This window comes from Eutrema salsugineum, unplaced genomic scaffold (assembly GCF_000478725.1).
Source record: "Eutrema salsugineum unplaced genomic scaffold, Eutsalg1_0 scaffold_6, whole genome shotgun sequence".
Lineage (NCBI taxonomy): Eukaryota > Viridiplantae > Streptophyta > Magnoliopsida > Brassicales > Brassicaceae > Eutrema > Eutrema salsugineum.
In genome coordinates, this window is record NW_006256547.1 from 2,488,700 (window position 1) to 2,504,651 (window position 15,952).

Here is a 15,952-nt window from a genome sequence, read left to right on the forward strand (position 1 = left end):
TAACAACACAAATTCATCAAAAGTTATAAATTATAATGAATTCATTAAAAAAAATATAGTTTTGAAACTGAAACAGAAGAATCTTTTTATTTTTGTCAGAAAAAATTATTTTCTATTTATTTGTAGTAAATAATGTAAATATTATTATTTCATGTATTTACCTTTAAAAATAGCTTCCAAATTTACAAGTCAGCAATAGGGAGCCAACCATTTGAGATAAGCTGCTTTGGATCAGAAGAAGAAGAAGAAGGCGTTGCCCACGAGACCGTAAACACACGTGGCGGATATTCAGATTTTCTCCCTTTTTTCTTTTTCCCGGAAAAAAAGAGAATTTCTTGTTGGTTTAATTGAGAGGGAGAGATTGTTTGAGAGACGAAGGAAGAAGAAGAAGAGGGAAGAGGAGGAAATAAGAAAGATAGAACGATCGGGGTTTCTCTCACTAACCTAACCCACCAACTCTTTCGCGATTCTAGTGAGAGAAACTTGAATCTCTCTTGAAGAATAATAGAATCTAGGATTCGGACATGTCGAGCTCAGCCGCTTCGTTGTGTTGTTCATCAACCCAGGTCAATGGATTTGGTCTTAGGCCTCAAAGGTCGCTTCTTTACCAACCCAATTTGTTTACTTTCTCCAGGTAAATCATCAATTATCTGCTCTCTCTCTCTCTCTCTCTCTCTCTCTCTCTCTCTCTCTCTCTCTCTCTCTCTCTCAAGTCCCCAGAACAAAACTCCCTTCTTTTCTTCTAGGCTTGAATTTGATGATTGGAATTGAAAATCCAGTGAGACTGTATTGTATGCTTGAGTAAACATTGTCAGTTGCTGCAATAATATAGATGTTGATCTCGAGAGCTTCTGCTTGTGATTTTTCCTATAATAAGAATCAATTTTGCATTCACTGTTATCCTCAAGTCACACTTTGGTATGTGTAACCTTTTTTATTGCAGAAGGAAAACTCATGGTGTTGTGAAGGCCTCAGCTCGGGTTGATAAGTTCTCGAAAAGTGATATCATTGTTTCTCCCTCGATTCTCTCGGCTAATTTCGCCAAATTAGGCGAGCAGGTTTTTGTTGCTTGCTCTCCTTCTGAAAGTTACTTCCAAGGTTTCCTGTATAATGACTTCATTTACCCTTTTCTCGCTTCTTCCAGGTAAAAGCAGTGGAGCTGGCTGGCTGTGATTGGATCCATGTCGATGTGATGGATGGTCGTTTTGTTCCCAACATCACCATTGGACCTCTCGTGGTTGATGCTTTGCGCCCTGTTACAGATCTTCCGTTGGATGTTCATCTTGTAAAGCTTGCTCCTTTTTCTTCTCTCTCTCCATAAATCTGGTTTCTTGATGTTTCAAGTCACATTTTGATTTTAAGAATTTTTTTTAAAACCAGATGATAGTGGAACCGGATCAGAGAGTACCGGATTTTATCAAAGCAGGGGCAGATATAGTCAGTGTTCATTGTGAGCAGTCGTCGACCATCCATTTGCATCGCACCGTAAATCAAGTACTGTTATTTCTCCAGCTTCCACTTTCTTCAAATTTACTTCTGGTAAAGTATTCTTACAAAATAGCTTACCTTGTGTTGCGGCAATGCTGTCTAGATAAAAAGCTTAGGGGCTAAAGCTGGAGTTGTCCTAAACCCTGGAACCCCACTGAGTGCAATAGAATATGTCTTGGATGGTGAGTTTTCTGTCCCAACGTCTGCACTTGCTTTAGCTGAAGATGATTTAGATTCTTCTCATTGAGTCTCATTTGGTACTCGAAACAGTGGTGGATCTGGTCTTGATAATGTCAGTCAACCCTGGGTTTGGTGGACAGAGCTTTATCGAAAGCCAAGTAAAGAAAATCTCGGATCTGAGAAAAATGTGTGCAGAAAAGGTATCGATCCAGTAACTTCTCTCTGAGTTGAAAGCTTCTTCTCTTCTTAAAGCATTGTCTTGTATGTTTAGGGAGTAAACCCATGGATTGAAGTTGATGGTGGTGTCACTCCAAAGAATGCATACAAGGTGAAGCTCGAAAACTCTTCCGAGATTCATCTTTAACTCACATCTCACTGCTACAGAGATCTCTGGATCATGAATCTTTTTGTGAGTTTTAATAGGTTATTGAGGCTGGAGCAAATGCTCTAGTAGCTGGATCAGCTGTGTTTGGAGCTAAAGACTACGCAGAAGGTATTGACACGAAACCGTTATAATTCTGAGTTTAGCCAGAGGGACAATATTCTAACACTGGTTCTGCTTGTTTGTTTGTAAAATGTGCAGCTATAAAAGGAATCAAGAACAGCAAGAAGCCAGAAGCTGTGGCTGTGTAATGTGAAGCAACAAGCTAAAAGACTCTGTTAATCTTAGGTTGGTGATTTCGCCGTATCTGAATATCCATGTTAGTATCTAAATACTCTGCTTCCAATACACATATTTGAATCTCAAAAACGAAAATTCTTTGGGTTTTATCTATGTCCTTTGGTCTCTGAGTTGCAATATCTATCTATTTCAGGAAAAGCTAAAAATGTCAAAGACGACCACCAAGATGTTGTTTCCATTCACCAGATTACATTCGCCACAAAATCCACAAGAATCAAAACAGTTTCAAAGTAGATCATTTATTATACTCTTCTGTACCATTGTCTTGTAGATTGTGGATATGCAGATTTCATACATTTGCAATGAACCACTGTAATAAGAAATAAGCTGTTACATATGTATTTTTTACTGTGGGAAAGTAAAGTATTTTCATTCGTCTTTTGCCCAAAAGTCGGTACAATCAAGAAACTCGAACTCTCGGTATACAGTAATAATAACTTTGCTTGATCTTCTCTGTAAGCTTTATCCTTATATAATACAACAAAGAGCCTGAGATTAAACAAAAAAAAAAATCGCAAAGCTAGCACGATTAGTGAGATTTACTTGAGAGAGAAAAGAAGAGAGATTCAGGAATTGTTGTTAACTAGGTGATAGTTCCTAAACGACGCGAATTGGTCAAGAAAGAAGCTGATCTTAGATATCCATTCTCTTCGTAAAGCCTGCCTAGGAATTCATCCACCACAAGGTTTGGCAAGATTCCAGTTTTGATCATATCACAGTGCAACATCATTGTGTCAATAATACGCTTTTCTTGACGATGCCCCTTTAACATTGAAACATAACTCCACAAGTCCGGGTTTAGCTCGCCAGATCTCATGTCCGAGAAGAATCTGCTAGCTCTAAGAATGTAGCCGTTCTGACATAACCCTTGAATCAAACACGTAAAACCCACGTGATTCCAGCAGCTACTCTGACCAATTGATTTCCCGGTGGCCGCTCGTTCATTTTCCAGATAAAAAGCGATGGCATCAGAGACTCGCCCTTCTTTCCAGAATCCATCTACTAGGCAAGCGAACGTGTGATCATTTGGGTGGATTCCAGCATCTAGCATGTTACTGTATAGCCTGACTGCTTCGTTCTTGTTGGCCTCCTTGAAATGTGCATCGATCAAAGCTGTGTAAGTCACAACATCAGGAACTATACCTTTGATGGTCATTTCGGAGTACAAGCCCATTGCAGCTTTTATGTTTCTCACTTTGCAGTAACCGTCGATCAAAGTAGAAAAGGTTATGATGTTGGGTTCTATGCCACTTGCTGTCATCTCTGAGCACAAATCCAGAGCTTTCTCCATATTGTATTCTCTACAATAGCCATGAATCAGCGAATTGTAAGTCGCAGAGCTCGGAAAAATTCTCTCCTTCTTCATCCTCTGAAATAATCTGTCTGCTTCTGTTAGCCGATCTTCAGTACATAGCCCGTTAATAAGTATAGTATAAGTGAATACATCAGGCGAAAGATTAAAACTTTGCATCTCGGAACTCAGTGCCATTGCTTCCAACATGTTCCCTGATATGCACTGTCCATGAATTAGACAGTTGTAAACATATAAATTAGGATCAACCCCAAACTTGGCCATATGCACGAAAAGGCTCCTTGCAGCAACCAACTCGTGAGCTTTGCAAAAACCATCAACTAATGTGCCAAAAATAACAACGTTTGGCAGCAATTCAGCAACCAGAATCTCCTTATACAATGTGTAAGCTTGTCTCAGCTTACCGGTTTTGCAATACCCACCAATGATTGCACCGTACGTATACAAGTTTGGAATAACACCATGTTTCTTCATCAACTCGAACATTTTCTCCGCTTCTTCCATCTTATTTTCCCTACACAGATCTCGGATAAATATGGTGTAGATATAAACATTCGGCTTGATCCCTGAAGATGTCATTTCGTCAAGAAGTATCTCTTTCTTGGAGGAAAAACCTTGTTTTAAACAGCATTGAAACAAAACTGAGTAAATGTAGACATCAGGGGAAAGCCCACGGGAGATCATAAGTTTGTAATCAACCCAGACTGAATCAAACCTTTTCCTTCTAACTAATCCATTCAAAATCGCATGACAAGCTTTCGAATCGGGAGAACATCTCATCTCTCGACTCACCCAAAGAGCTTCTTCAAACCAGCCCATCTCCACAAGCTCCATAATCAGTAGACTAAACACCCCGATACAGAATTCCGGAGTTTGAATATCCTCGAGAGCATTGAAAACTCTATAAGAAACGTTAGTAGGCTTATTTTGGCGCCTGAGACTTTCTATGAGGCGTTTTATCAAACATCTGGCGACCGTAAACTTCTGGGCTCCGGTTAAAACGTGAATCAACGCCGAGAAAGATCGGAGATCGTTTATATTCGAGATCTTGAGTCTCGAAGACGTTTCGAACAGCCTGAGCGCTTCTTCCGCGGATCTGCATTTAAGTATTGCTTCGGCCAGACTCGAAGAAGACGACGACGACAAAGAAGGCAACGAAGATGCTGGATTTGAGGGAGAAGGAGCCTGAGATAACAATCTAAAGGCGAAAAATTGGAACTTGTAGAGGTAAGGTGATGTTCTATGCTGGAGAAGCAGAAGCTTCAACATCTGGAGCGGAGATGGTAACGAGTCCTCGAATTCGTTACTGCTGAGTTAACATACACTTTCCCACCTGGCTTCGTAATTGATACAATGCTCTCATCGGTTTATTCCTTTGGTTTATTCCTTTGGTTTATTCCTTTGGTTTATCAGACCATTCTGTTAAATTTTTAATTTAAATGACTGAAAGGGGAGTTCTGAAGAGTTGATTGGGTTCGTTGCAGATGATGACGTTAATTTTAAATACAGTACTCTAATTTTCATATCACCAGATTTTCAACAATAACAAAATCTTGAAATCAACTTAAGTAAAAATTAAAATTAATTAGAATATCATTAGTTTAAATGTTTAATAATGGGTTTAAAAGTAAAACAGTTTAAATTATAAACTCTGTGATTGGTATTTCTTTTTTTATTAATAAGACTGAATATCCTAGCTTTCTATGGTACGTTTTTGTTGTCCATTTTCAACTTGTCAAAAAGTCCCTAAAATTTTCTTCTAAATTTTATTGTTTGACCAGAAATATAGTTTCCCCTTTTATGAAAGTTGATACAGTGAAGGCTTGTTTTTATCATTTTCCTATTTTAGTTCGTTTCAAAGCATGTATTTTCTCTTCTTTTTTTTTAATTGTACTCTGTATTCTAATATAATTTTCCAATTTAGTTGATTTATCCCTAATATTTTAGATATTTAGAAAGATATTAGCCTAATTTTAATGTCATTTTTTACTTTAGCTAATTTTAGTGCCTAATCTTTCTTCTTCCAGATTCTCTGAACTTAAAACTGATAAACCTTTAGATTTTTTTTTTAAAAGAAAAACTTTACAAGTTGAACAGTGGAAAAACAAATAGTATATATATATATTCTTAGGACACCGACCGAGAAAGAGAACCCATTTCAAAAGCGGTCTTTGTCCAATTCGTTGGGCAAAGAAAGATAGCAAAACCCACCTTACTAAGTTTCCTCCGCATAAATCTCCGCTCAATTTACATTCCCAAATCCAAAAATTTCGATACTTTTCACAATTTCGGCTCAAAAATGGCTGGTCTAACTCCGGGTGAGGACCGGTTAGAGATTGCCTTTTTCGACGTCGAGACGACAATTCCGTTTCGACCTGGCCAAAAGTATGAGATTCTGGAGTTTGGATCGATCCTGGTTTGCCCCAAGAAGCTAGTGGAGCTTCGAAACTACTCATCCCTGGTTCGACCCGCCAATCTCAGCAACATCACGCCTAAATCGGTTAATTGCAACGGCATCAAGCAAGAGGACGTCAAGTCAGAACGTATGTTTGCAGATATAGCCGATGAAGTCTACGATATCCTCCAAGGTTACACCTTTCGTCTTTCTTCTTCCTTAAATCCTTTTTTTTTTTAATGAAATTTCGTCGCTTTTGTTTGGTATATGGTCCAGTGTGTTGATGTTTCTTGGGTTTGGGTTTGTAGGAAGGATATGGGCAGGTCACAACATATTGAGGTTTGATATTCCAAGGATAAGAGAAGCATTTGCAGAGATTGGACGAGAACCGCCAGAGCCAAAGGGCACTATTGATTCGTTGGTGTTGCTTACTCAAAAGTTTGGGAGGAGAGCTGGTGATATGAAGGTAACTATCAAATGGTTCTCTGGTTTTGACGACATATTATCGATCTGTGTATTTTGTATTTGATTGATGGAGATTAGCTCTTGATTTCCGATTTTGTTGGATGCTTATTCTGTTTTCTTGTGGGCTTTGTGTTTGGACAGATGGCGACATTGGCTGCATACTTTGGGCTTGGCAAGCAGACGCATAGGTATAAATAATAAATATGTGAGCTTTGCTATTATACGGTGTTTTCATAGGCCGCTTGAGTTCTCTAATGTTTTGTATCTCTTTAGGAGCCTTGACGATGTCAGGATGAATTTCGAGGTTCTCAAGTACTGTGCCACTGTTTTGCTCTTGGTATGGTCTCTTTATCTCTTCGAAATGGATTATAAATTAATAATGTAACAACGAGGAGCTAACTCAGAAGCATGCTATGTTTCAACAGGAGTCAAGCCTGCCTGATGAACTTGTAGAGAACTCGGTTACTACGCCAGAGACAAGTTCAAGAAGGCGTAGGAGTATCAAAACATCTCCTCTGCAATCTCCGGTTGATCAGCAGACACGGGAGAACACTCCGGCTATACCTATTCTATCGTTCGTTTCACCTGTAGAACCTCAAACGGATCCGTTTGATATGAGCACTTTAAGGAACGAGATAGCCCCCGAGATACTTGCCATAAAAGAAGAACAAAATCAGCCATCATCTGAGGCTGTTGCCTCTGAAGGAACCAATGACCAGGAAGGATTCTTGAGGCCTGGAGATATATCTATTCCAAGCATCAAAGCAGTTCATGTCCCGCTTTATCAGGGGAGTCAAAGAATGAAGCTTCAGCTTTTCCTTGGGGATAGACCTCTTCAGCTCCATTGTCCTCGTCTAGTAGTACGGTTCGGAATCAATGGGAAATTTCTGGATAACTCTGGGAGAAGGAAGTTGAACTTTTTAATTGATGTGAATCCAAGTCTCTGCGACGTATTGGAAAAATGTGACAGTGCTGCAAAGGCAGTATCTACTGATTCAGGAAGCGGTTCTGACTGGTTCCCAGTGATCATTCCAATGAAGGGGTTACTGAACCCTCCTACCGCAAGAATACAGTAAGTTATTGCCTATATATCTCCTTTTGCCAAGTTTCATTTGACGAACCATGTGTGCTTACTTGTTCCTGATTGTTGGTGCAGTATACCGACAGGATTAAATGGAGATGCAGACCGGTATGCAGCTGAGATACACCAGAGAGACTTCTCTGGAACTAGTACTACTCAGAAACTCATCTCAAGGAACCCAACCGCTGAGGAGCTTGAGCCTTTGGTTACTTCAAGAACTGTTCTCGGCGCTTTTTTGTCTATTGAGCCATATGATTATCAGCAGAGAGCTGGAATCCGTCTAATCGCTAAAAAGCTGGTTATACATTCGTTTACTCAATAGCACCAGGGAGTGTAAAGAAATATGAGTCTAGTAAACTGTAGTTTTATTTTATTCAGTTCATAATAAGAGTATAAGACCAACACAGAACTGCTGTTCCTGACAGTAGAAATATTAGGTGACTCTGTATTCAGTTTCAAATTAATTGTAATTCAGATTTAGATTCTTCGTACGCACTTGGTTCCTTATCTGGAACAGGATTGCATCTGCAACCTTGTGCCCATCCGAGTAAAGAGAGAAATTTAACTTATGGAACACATGCCTCTCTTTTTATATCTCTTAAAAGAGGTAAGGTAACAAAGGAAAAACAAGATTCAAGGAAATGATGCTGGAAGGGAAAGACGGGTTTCTACATGTACTCAAGAGAATGTGACTGAACATGATCAAAAACACATTTTATGTTTAACAACGAACTAAGCCACACCCACAGAGTAATTTTCAATGCTCTGCTCAACCTGAGAGCGACAAGAGCCATCATTTCCTTTGAGAGTACTCGATATCCAGTGTTTTTGGCTGTAGCAGCATCATTCTTTCTGAGTCAGTCGATCATCTTGTGTTGTTTGATATGATGCAAGCAAAGCCATATAACATGGTTTCAGCTCTTGATGTTTGTTAAGTTCCCAGAGCTTCATCCTGAGGAGATGAGTCCCGATTCTCCTCCTCTTCTTCTTCTTCCTCCTCTTCCTCGTCATCATAGTCAGCAGAGTCAGGCTGCCCGTTTAAGTCAACATTTACGCCGTTCATTTTCCTAACAAACTGACCCTTAACACGCGGTCTCCTCTCAGCAAGGCGCTTTCTATTCACATACCTAATCTTCTTATCAAAACACCTTTGTTTCCTTTTACGTCTAAATTTGAGCAAAGCTTCCTCTCTTCTGTCAAGTTTATTCACCCTCACCTCGTTAGAAGACGGATTTCCTACTGGTGACCAAGAATGCTGAACCATAGACATCTGACTGTGCTGTACCGATGTGTTCATTGGGTGGTGGTAATAAGGAAATCCTGTCATTCCACTAACATGATTAGGTGGGCAAGGAGGAAGTTGATGACCATACTGAGGCACCATGGCTGCTGATTGCATCATAACTTGGTTCATGACCCCATGCATATAGTAAGGATAGGCATTTTGTGCAGGGAAACCCGAAGCATCAACTTGAGATGAATCCTTACTTCTGTTCATAGCAAACCGGGCAGGATTCATATTTCCTTCTTGGTAACTCCTCCCATGAAGTTCCATCGATGTGGGAAGCGTACGAGACCGCTCAATGGAATTTGGATAGCTGGCACCATTGTGTAAGTTCTCTCCTTGAGAATAGTTTTTCTCGGTCTCTTTACCTTGGCGTGCTTGTTTGGTGTTGTTGATCCCATCACTGGCCACCAGGCCCACCACTTGAAGCTTCTCCGAGATACTCCGAGGAAGATGAAGTGAGCCATTTCCATTGACATGGGGAGGATCCTGACAGTTGGTTCCATGGACAGTAGACTTGACATAAGTGAAGAAAGCGGAGGACTCTCCAATCTTCAATCTACTTTTCTTTGGCGCTGAAAAAAATTGCGCTGCAAAAATGTCCTCGCTCAATCAGAATTCACAGAAACATAGCTCAACATTTATAGAGACTAGCTATTAGAAAGTGATACATCAAAGAGACGCAATCACCTGGATTACTATTTCTTTTGACTGGTTCATGGTGAGACCCAGCAAGATGACTCGATGGAGGCTCTATAGCAGGAGTAGAAGTGGCTGTGCCATCAGAACCAAGACCACCATCACCAGCAAGAACAGGAGCAGTAGCAACAGACCACTACCAGCAAAAGCATGAGCGCAAACTACAAAATCAGTTCTTCTCCTTTTTCAAAGGACTTTAAACTTTCATATACTGTCTCACCTCATTTTCTTGGTGGCTTAATGTTCCTCTCTGCGGGTTGGTGGACCTAATACTTTTGTCATCTGTGTCATCAGAGAACAGGGTGGTACTATTTGTGTTTGGATCACTTGGATCAGATCCCGCGAGATCAAAATCATAACTCAACATATTCTTCTCAGCAAGTCCTAGCTGTCAAAACAAACACATACGATCAACCGCATAAGAAACATGACAGATATAGCTATCAAGAAATGCTCCTAAAAAAGTTAGCCGCATAGAAAGAACTTCAGATAGCAAAACAAACCATGCGTCTTCTTCTCCACATATGTGTCCACAAGTTCAGAAGCTCGTTTGTCCGAAGAGGCTTCACAAGGTAGTCGGCTGCGCCTAACTTCAAGCACTTGACCACAACAGGGACCTCGTCTTGCCTCGACATCACTTAAATTGGAGAATATTAAAAGATTAGTTAGCATAAAGCAAAATGATCATGCTCCCAAAACAAACATTGATAAGCAAAGAAAGTACAATTTTTAGAGCTCCACGACTGGATAATGAAAAGAAAAGGAACAGCAAAGAACACAGCTTACTTATCACAGGGATTCTCCGAAGATCTTTGTCTCGTGTGATGTACCTCAGCATCTTCATACCCTTGGCCATTGGGAGATCAATTTCTGCCAGTATTATATCGATATCAGGTCCCTCTGCATTAAGTGCATCAATCACCTGCCTTGCCGATTTTACCGAAGTCACTGCATTCCAAATATATATCAAAAACTATTAAAAGAAACAACGGATACACTATAAGGAGAAAAACTCAAATCTATAGAGCTCCAGTAGTCCCAATATGACAACATAAACAAAGTAAAAAGAGGATCTTTTGACAACAACAACAAGTTTACCAAAAAAAAACGAAGCAATTAGTTATAAATCATACCCTGATAAGAACACTCGGAGAGAAGAGTGAAAACTTCATCCAAGCTATTGGAATCATTGTCACAAAGCAAAATCCTGACTCTGCTTCTGTCAATGAACCCATCTCCTCCCTTACACTCGCCGTTCAAATCCATGATCAGATTTACAGATAAAACCCACAAAAACTATAATCACAGAAACTAATCTCCCCTAACAAAACCAGAAAAAAAAAATTTATACAAAATTACAACAAATAAAACCGACAATAGAAAGTCTATGACACTTCCATGACCAAATCAGAACTAGGGTTTCGGCACAGTGTCCCTACAAAGTCGCCTAATTTGTCTCTTCAAAGTCACTTAATTTCACAACAAAACAAACTTTACTCTCTTAGTTCCCCAACCTAATCGTTTATCCATGGAAACGTAAGAAAAAGAAGAAAAAAAGCTAAATCTAAAGAACGAAGAGATGAAAAGACATAAAAAAGAAAAAAAGTGGAATTTTTTTTCCGGGAAAGTATTGAAATCAAGAATCGATAGGAGCTCAAAAAGAATCACCGGAGATCCGGCGTAACGCCGGCGGTGAGATGAGGGAGGAAGGGGAGTTTCCGACAAGAAGAGTGAGAGAGAGGCTCATTGTTTTTTTGTCAATCAATAGTCAAATTATGAGATGCGAAAAGAGGAAATGGTAATCTGAGACGTTGAAAGAGGAGAAAAGGGACGGTGGAGATTGGAAGTTTCTTCGAGAGTGCGCGTTGCGCTAATGGTGGTGGGACTCGGGGGATATTTTAGGCGAAGAAGATGACGTGGAAGAAAAAAGTGCAGAGAAAAAATGAAGAAAAGTGGTGTGGATAGTTCGGTAGAGATAGAGAAAAGGCCACGTCATCTTTCGAAAAATATCTTTTGATATTTTTATGGTGGATACAGCAGATAAGATGCATTCTCGATATCAAAATCAATAATCATATTGACAGAAATTTTGATTAAAAAAAAAAACAAATCTATGACCCAACCAAATATAGGCAATACCAAACTTTAGGATGGTTTTCCATTTCGGCTTCGTTTAATCAAATTATATTAGGAATAACAGACAAAACAAATATTTATATATACACTAGTTTAGGCCTATATTTTTATTTTCTTAGTACTGATTTACAAAAACTAATGCATATGATAGACCCAAAAATGGCTACTCTTTGCAATAGAACTTAGTTGATTTGAAAATCTTCGTAATTTTTGAAGCCAAATTTATAATAAGCGAGCATAATTTTTTTGGTAAGGAAAGTGGATGTCCAAAAGATCGTATGCATTTTAGTTTTTATTATCACACTTTTTTTTCGACATCCATTTTATTATCACACTGTTTAGACATCAAATTCATCTTATGTGGATTTATTTATTAATGAATGTTATTTTTGTAATAAAAACAATCATAATGTCAAAAATATATATAAAAATGTAAATTCATCAGTGGTTGGGGAAACAATAATTTACTTGTCATAATCATAACAATAGTTAATAAGTAGGGTAAACTAACTTTTATAGTAAGTAAGACGACATGCTATAGTATTTTTGTATTCTATATAGACGCGAATCTGGTTGGCCCAAGTGTACCAATAAGGCATAAAAATTGTATAATATATCAAATAATATTCATCGGAGGACACGTCTCGCCCCCGACCAACTTTCATTACGTTTTGCCATCGGCCATTGACTAATTAGATTGTGTACAGCTTGCGAAGATGATTAAAGAAGATGAATGATTGGCTATCTTTCTAATCAGAGATGAGTTTCATCGGTTAAGACTTAAAGATCGGTTAAGACTTAAAGAGTAAACTTAATTAATTTTTCGATTTCCCATAATTATGTATGTGTCGACTGCTTTGCTAAAAGGTGCTCGAACACGAGAGATTTTTTTTTTATGTGAGCTTTATGATTTTCAGGTTGCACTTACGAGGCTAACCGTAGTAAAATGTGGAGATTTTGCTATATAAAATAACAGTAAAAATTAAGATATATATTTATTAGATTGCGACAAAAAAAAAATATTTATGAGATTCGATTTTCCATAAGAAAATTTATTTATCATGTATCGCTGGGCCTATCACGGGTTGAACAAAAAAAAATGTATCGCTGGGCCTCAGGATAATAAACCCGGTCAGAATTTGATTTAGAACCGTCCTCTCCCGGTTTTTGGTTTTATCCGGTCATATTTACGGTTCAATTTTGTACGTTGAAACTTTGAAGATTGATGAACTATAGAAAGACTAAAATGTCCCCTCTTTACGCGGGCGCTGTAACAGCTAATATGAGGTGTATATATATTGTGTGTGACAGAGTGTTCTGCAAAATCAAGTCTTTTGGTAGAATCTGATTTTCTTCTTCTTTAGAGAATTTATAGCGAAGCATTAATTTTCGCTTAGATTCATGCAACTCCGGAGAGCATTCAGTAACCCTTTCGATGGTTAATCATCTCTGGTAACTTCAGGAGAGTTAGTGCACACCAACTGTTTGATGAAATTCTTCAGAGAAGATGCTTCCCATAGTCAGATCAAACGGTTTTGCGTTTTTAACATATGCTACAAAATTTTCGCGCCATTTATGCTCACATCACTTGGTAGATCAATCGGACCATGCATCGATGGAGTTGCATGAAGTTATTCGGATTGTTTCTTCCCCCATCGGTGGTCTGGATGACCTTGAAGAAAGCTTGAACCAGGTTTCGGTTTCTCCATCATCCAAACTTGTTCACAAAGTGATTGATTCCTGTAAGGATGAGACTTCACCGAGAAGGCTGCTGAGATTTTTCTCCTGGTCTTGTAAAAACCTGGGATCTTGTTTAGAGGACAAGACATTCAACCATGTACTAAGAGTTTTGGCTGAGAAGAAGGATCATACAGCTATTCAGATACTCTTATCAGATCTCAGGAAGCAGAATCGGGCCATGGATAAGCAAACGTTTAGCCTCGTGGCCGAAACTCTGGTTAAGATTGGTAGGGAAGAAGATGCTATAGGAATCTTTAAGATCTTGGACAAGTTTTCGTGCCAACAAGATAGTTTCACTGTGACAGCTATTATAAGTGCGCTCTGTTCCAGAGGACATGTGAAGAGAGCATTGGGAGTTATGCATCATCACAAGGCTCTAATATCCGGGAATGAATTGTCTGTGTACAGAAGTCTTTTGTTCGGTTGGTCGGTCCAAAGAAACGTGAAGGAAGCAAGAAGAGTTATACAGGATATGAAATCATCCAGGATTACACCAGATTTGTTCTGTTACAACACAATGCTTACCTGCCTCTGCGAAAGAAACGTTAATCGAAACCCGTCTGGGCTTGTTCCTGAAGCTTTGAACATTATGTTGGAGATGAGGTCTTACAAAATCCAACCTACTTGTATTAGTTACAACATATTGCTTTCTTGTTTGGCAAGGACGAGGAGGGTTAAAGAGTCTTGCCAGATTCTAGAACAGATGAAGAAATCGGGATGTGATCCCGATACAGCGAGCTATTACTTCGTCGTGAGGGTTCTGTATTTGACAGGAAGGTTTGGTAAAGGCAACCAAACGGTGGATGAGATGATCGAGAGAGGACTGAGACCTGAACGCAGATTCTATTATGATCTGATTGGAGTTCTTTGTGGGGTCAAACGGGTAAACTTTGCGCTTCAGTTGTTTGCTAAGATGAAGAGAAGCAGTGTGGGTGGTTATGGTCCGGTTTATGATCTGCTCATACCCAAACTATGTAAAGGAGGAGACTTTGAGAAAGGAAGAGAGCTTTGGGAAGAAGCAATGTCACTTGATGTCACGCTTAGTTGCTCTGTCGATTTACTTGATCCTTCTCTCACAGAGGTTTTCAAGCCGATGAAGAAGAAGAAAGAAGAGGCTGCCATGGTAGATCGTCGTGCACTCAACTTAAAGATCCATGCTAAGATGAACAAACCAAAGCCAAAACTGAAACCAAAACGGAAAAGCAGGAGCAAGACGAAGAAGAATCAGCAGGGCTGATTTCTTCTAACCATGTTTAGAACATCTGATGTAGCAGCTTTTTATAAATTAACAATGCAGAAGCAATGAGTAGATTGTAGATTTTGTTGTTATTCACTTGTCACAATACGACAACAATTTCAGCAATTTTTGAACTGATGTGTTCTCTTTGTTTCGTTGATTCTTATTCTTGAAAAAAGTTTGGCTTTTCTAACAGTTTTGAGCTACTCAGAAGGAGAGACCCTAACAAAAAAAAAAAAAAGTAAATAAACAATATAAAAAAAATTTGTAATCAATTCAAATGTTTTTTCTTTACAAGTAACTCGAGCAGTGTGATGCAAGAGTTGAGCTATTCTCTGCATAAAACACAAATCAAATTGTTAGAAATGAGAGATGACATATGTAACTATTCGTGTCTTGTTGACATTTCTTTGAACACTGAAGCAAAAACAAAACAGAAGACAAACCTTATCTTTCTCGGTATGTCTAAGATAAGCTGCGGTTTCTCTTTGAAATTATTCATTTGTTTGATGATGGTTGCGTGCTTTGTTTGTACACTTTTCATACTATTGATTCTCTAAAAACATATTTAAAAGCAAAGTAAAAAATATATAATACATTCATCGGTAATTTTGCCTCTCAAAATTTTTTTTTGATTCTGCCATTTAATCTAATCCAAGTGTCTGATTATCTATTATTCGCAATATGGGGTCTTCAATTTTCACCATTTGGTCGATTTAAGGTCAATTTGCATCGCCAAGGATTGTTCCTCTAGCCAATTAGCCGAGCCTCTATATTCTTAGTTACAATCTTTTACTATTTACTTTAGAAATCTGCCTTCAATAAATTGTTATTTGCTTACCAAATTAAATTTACAATTAACTTGTATTCAATTTTTAATTTAATAAATCTATTTTGATGAATAGGAATTTCAATATGTTAATTCCATTTTTCTTGTATTGTCAATACTTTTCTACACTATCCCAAATTTCATGTGAAAAAATGTATTTTGGTGGGAAAAAAAACAAAAAACTACTAAATGCATTATCATCAAACAAAATATAGAAAGAAAAACGAAATCAAAGTATACACAACATAATCTACAAGGAAAGACAACCGAATGTCTTTTGAAAACGATCACAAATAAATAAAAAATCTCATGTCCTTTTCGAATCCAAGGAAAGAGATAAAATGAAACTGCAGTTAAGAAAGAAAAAAACAAAACGAACCAAAAGGCTTTTCTAAAATCCTAAATCTTTATGAAAGCCAAACT

At 38.4% G+C, this 15,952-nt stretch overlaps 5 protein-coding genes across 6 annotated transcripts; 3 read left to right on the forward strand and 2 right to left on the reverse strand.

Moving 5' to 3' along the window:
- Window positions 1-204: 204 nt before the first annotated feature.
- LOC18011721 (ribulose-phosphate 3-epimerase, chloroplastic) lies at window positions 205-2,731 on the forward strand. Of its 2 annotated transcripts, none has more exons than XR_002897625.1 (10): window positions 205-634; window positions 944-1,058; window positions 1,145-1,285; window positions 1,381-1,494; window positions 1,592-1,670; window positions 1,759-1,868; window positions 1,940-1,996; window positions 2,092-2,161; window positions 2,252-2,369; window positions 2,484-2,729. XR_002897625.1 is itself a non-coding variant. In XM_006394449.2 (10 exons), the coding sequence occupies exons 1-9, from the start codon at window positions 525-527 to the stop codon at window positions 2,299-2,301; spliced, it is 846 nt and encodes a 281-aa protein (XP_006394511.1). In that variant the 5' UTR covers window positions 205-524; the 3' UTR covers window positions 2,302-2,338; window positions 2,484-2,731. The 2 variants fall into 2 exon arrangements, 1 of the variants encoding a protein (XP_006394511.1); XM_006394449.2 differs by having other exon boundaries at window positions 2,252-2,338; window positions 2,484-2,731.
- A 33-nt stretch (window positions 2,732-2,764) lies between these two features.
- LOC18011722 (pentatricopeptide repeat-containing protein At5g61400) lies at window positions 2,765-4,959 on the reverse strand. The gene has a single exon (XM_006394450.2). The coding sequence runs from the start codon at window positions 4,929-4,931 to the stop codon at window positions 2,934-2,936; it is 1,998 nt and encodes a 665-aa protein (XP_006394512.1). The 5' UTR covers window positions 4,932-4,959; the 3' UTR covers window positions 2,765-2,933.
- Window positions 4,960-5,853: 894 nt separating this feature from the next.
- On the forward strand, window positions 5,854-8,136 carry LOC18011768 (protein NEN2). Its single transcript, XM_006394451.2, has 6 exons — window positions 5,854-6,250; window positions 6,366-6,523; window positions 6,664-6,710; window positions 6,796-6,859; window positions 6,948-7,594; window positions 7,679-8,136. Exons 1-6 carry the CDS (start codon window positions 5,962-5,964, stop codon window positions 7,923-7,925), a joined length of 1,452 nt encoding a protein of 483 aa, XP_006394513.1. The 5' UTR covers window positions 5,854-5,961; the 3' UTR covers window positions 7,926-8,136.
- Window positions 8,137-8,251: 115 nt separating this feature from the next.
- LOC18011769 (two-component response regulator-like APRR1) lies at window positions 8,252-11,447 on the reverse strand. Its single transcript, XM_006394452.2, has 6 exons — window positions 10,721-11,447; window positions 10,374-10,535; window positions 10,091-10,224; window positions 9,808-9,975; window positions 9,579-9,723; window positions 8,252-9,478 (listed from the first exon to the last, which is right to left on the reverse strand). The coding sequence occupies exons 1-6, from the start codon at window positions 10,851-10,853 to the stop codon at window positions 8,535-8,537; spliced, it is 1,686 nt and encodes a 561-aa protein (XP_006394514.1). The 5' UTR covers window positions 10,854-11,447; the 3' UTR covers window positions 8,252-8,534.
- Window positions 11,448-13,102: 1,655 nt separating this feature from the next.
- Window positions 13,103-14,798, forward strand: LOC18011626 (pentatricopeptide repeat-containing protein At5g61370, mitochondrial). Its single transcript, XM_006394453.2, has one exon. It carries the CDS (start codon window positions 13,231-13,233, stop codon window positions 14,698-14,700), a length of 1,470 nt encoding a protein of 489 aa, XP_006394515.1. The 5' UTR covers window positions 13,103-13,230; the 3' UTR covers window positions 14,701-14,798.
- The last annotated feature ends 1,154 nt before the right edge of the window (window positions 14,799-15,952 follow it).

Excerpts from the sequence above, each read along its gene's own strand:
- LOC18011769 (XM_006394452.2), bottom strand. The coding sequence starts at position 10,853 with ATGGATTTGAACGGCGAGTGTAAGGGAGGAGATGGGTTCATTGACAGA. Across the intron at positions 10,536-10,720 it reads CTCCGAGTGTTCTTATCAGG|TGACTTCGGTAAAATCGGCA; the intron begins GTATGATTTATA and ends TTTGGAATGCAG. Across the intron at positions 9,976-10,090 it reads TGTGGAGAAGAAGACGCATG|CTAGGACTTGCTGAGAAGAA; the intron begins GTTTGTTTTGCT and ends TTGTTTTGACAG.
- LOC18011722 (XM_006394450.2), bottom strand. The coding sequence starts at position 4,931 with ATGTTGAAGCTTCTGCTTCTCCAGCATAGAACATCACCTTACCTCTAC.
- LOC18011721 (XM_006394449.2), top strand. The coding sequence starts at position 525 with ATGTCGAGCTCAGCCGCTTCGTTGTGTTGTTCATCAACCCAGGTCAAT. Across the intron at positions 1,671-1,758 it reads AATAGAATATGTCTTGGATG|TGGTGGATCTGGTCTTGATA; the intron begins GTGAGTTTTCTG and ends TACTCGAAACAG. Across the intron at positions 1,997-2,091 it reads CTCCAAAGAATGCATACAAG|GTTATTGAGGCTGGAGCAAA; the intron begins GTGAAGCTCGAA and ends GAGTTTTAATAG.
- LOC18011768 (XM_006394451.2), top strand. The coding sequence starts at position 5,962 with ATGGCTGGTCTAACTCCGGGTGAGGACCGGTTAGAGATTGCCTTTTTC. Across the intron at positions 6,860-6,947 it reads GTGCCACTGTTTTGCTCTTG|GAGTCAAGCCTGCCTGATGA; the intron begins GTATGGTCTCTT and ends ATGTTTCAACAG. Across the intron at positions 7,595-7,678 it reads CCTCCTACCGCAAGAATACA|TATACCGACAGGATTAAATG; the intron begins GTAAGTTATTGC and ends TTGTTGGTGCAG.
- LOC18011626 (XM_006394453.2), top strand. The coding sequence starts at position 13,231 with ATGCTTCCCATAGTCAGATCAAACGGTTTTGCGTTTTTAACATATGCT.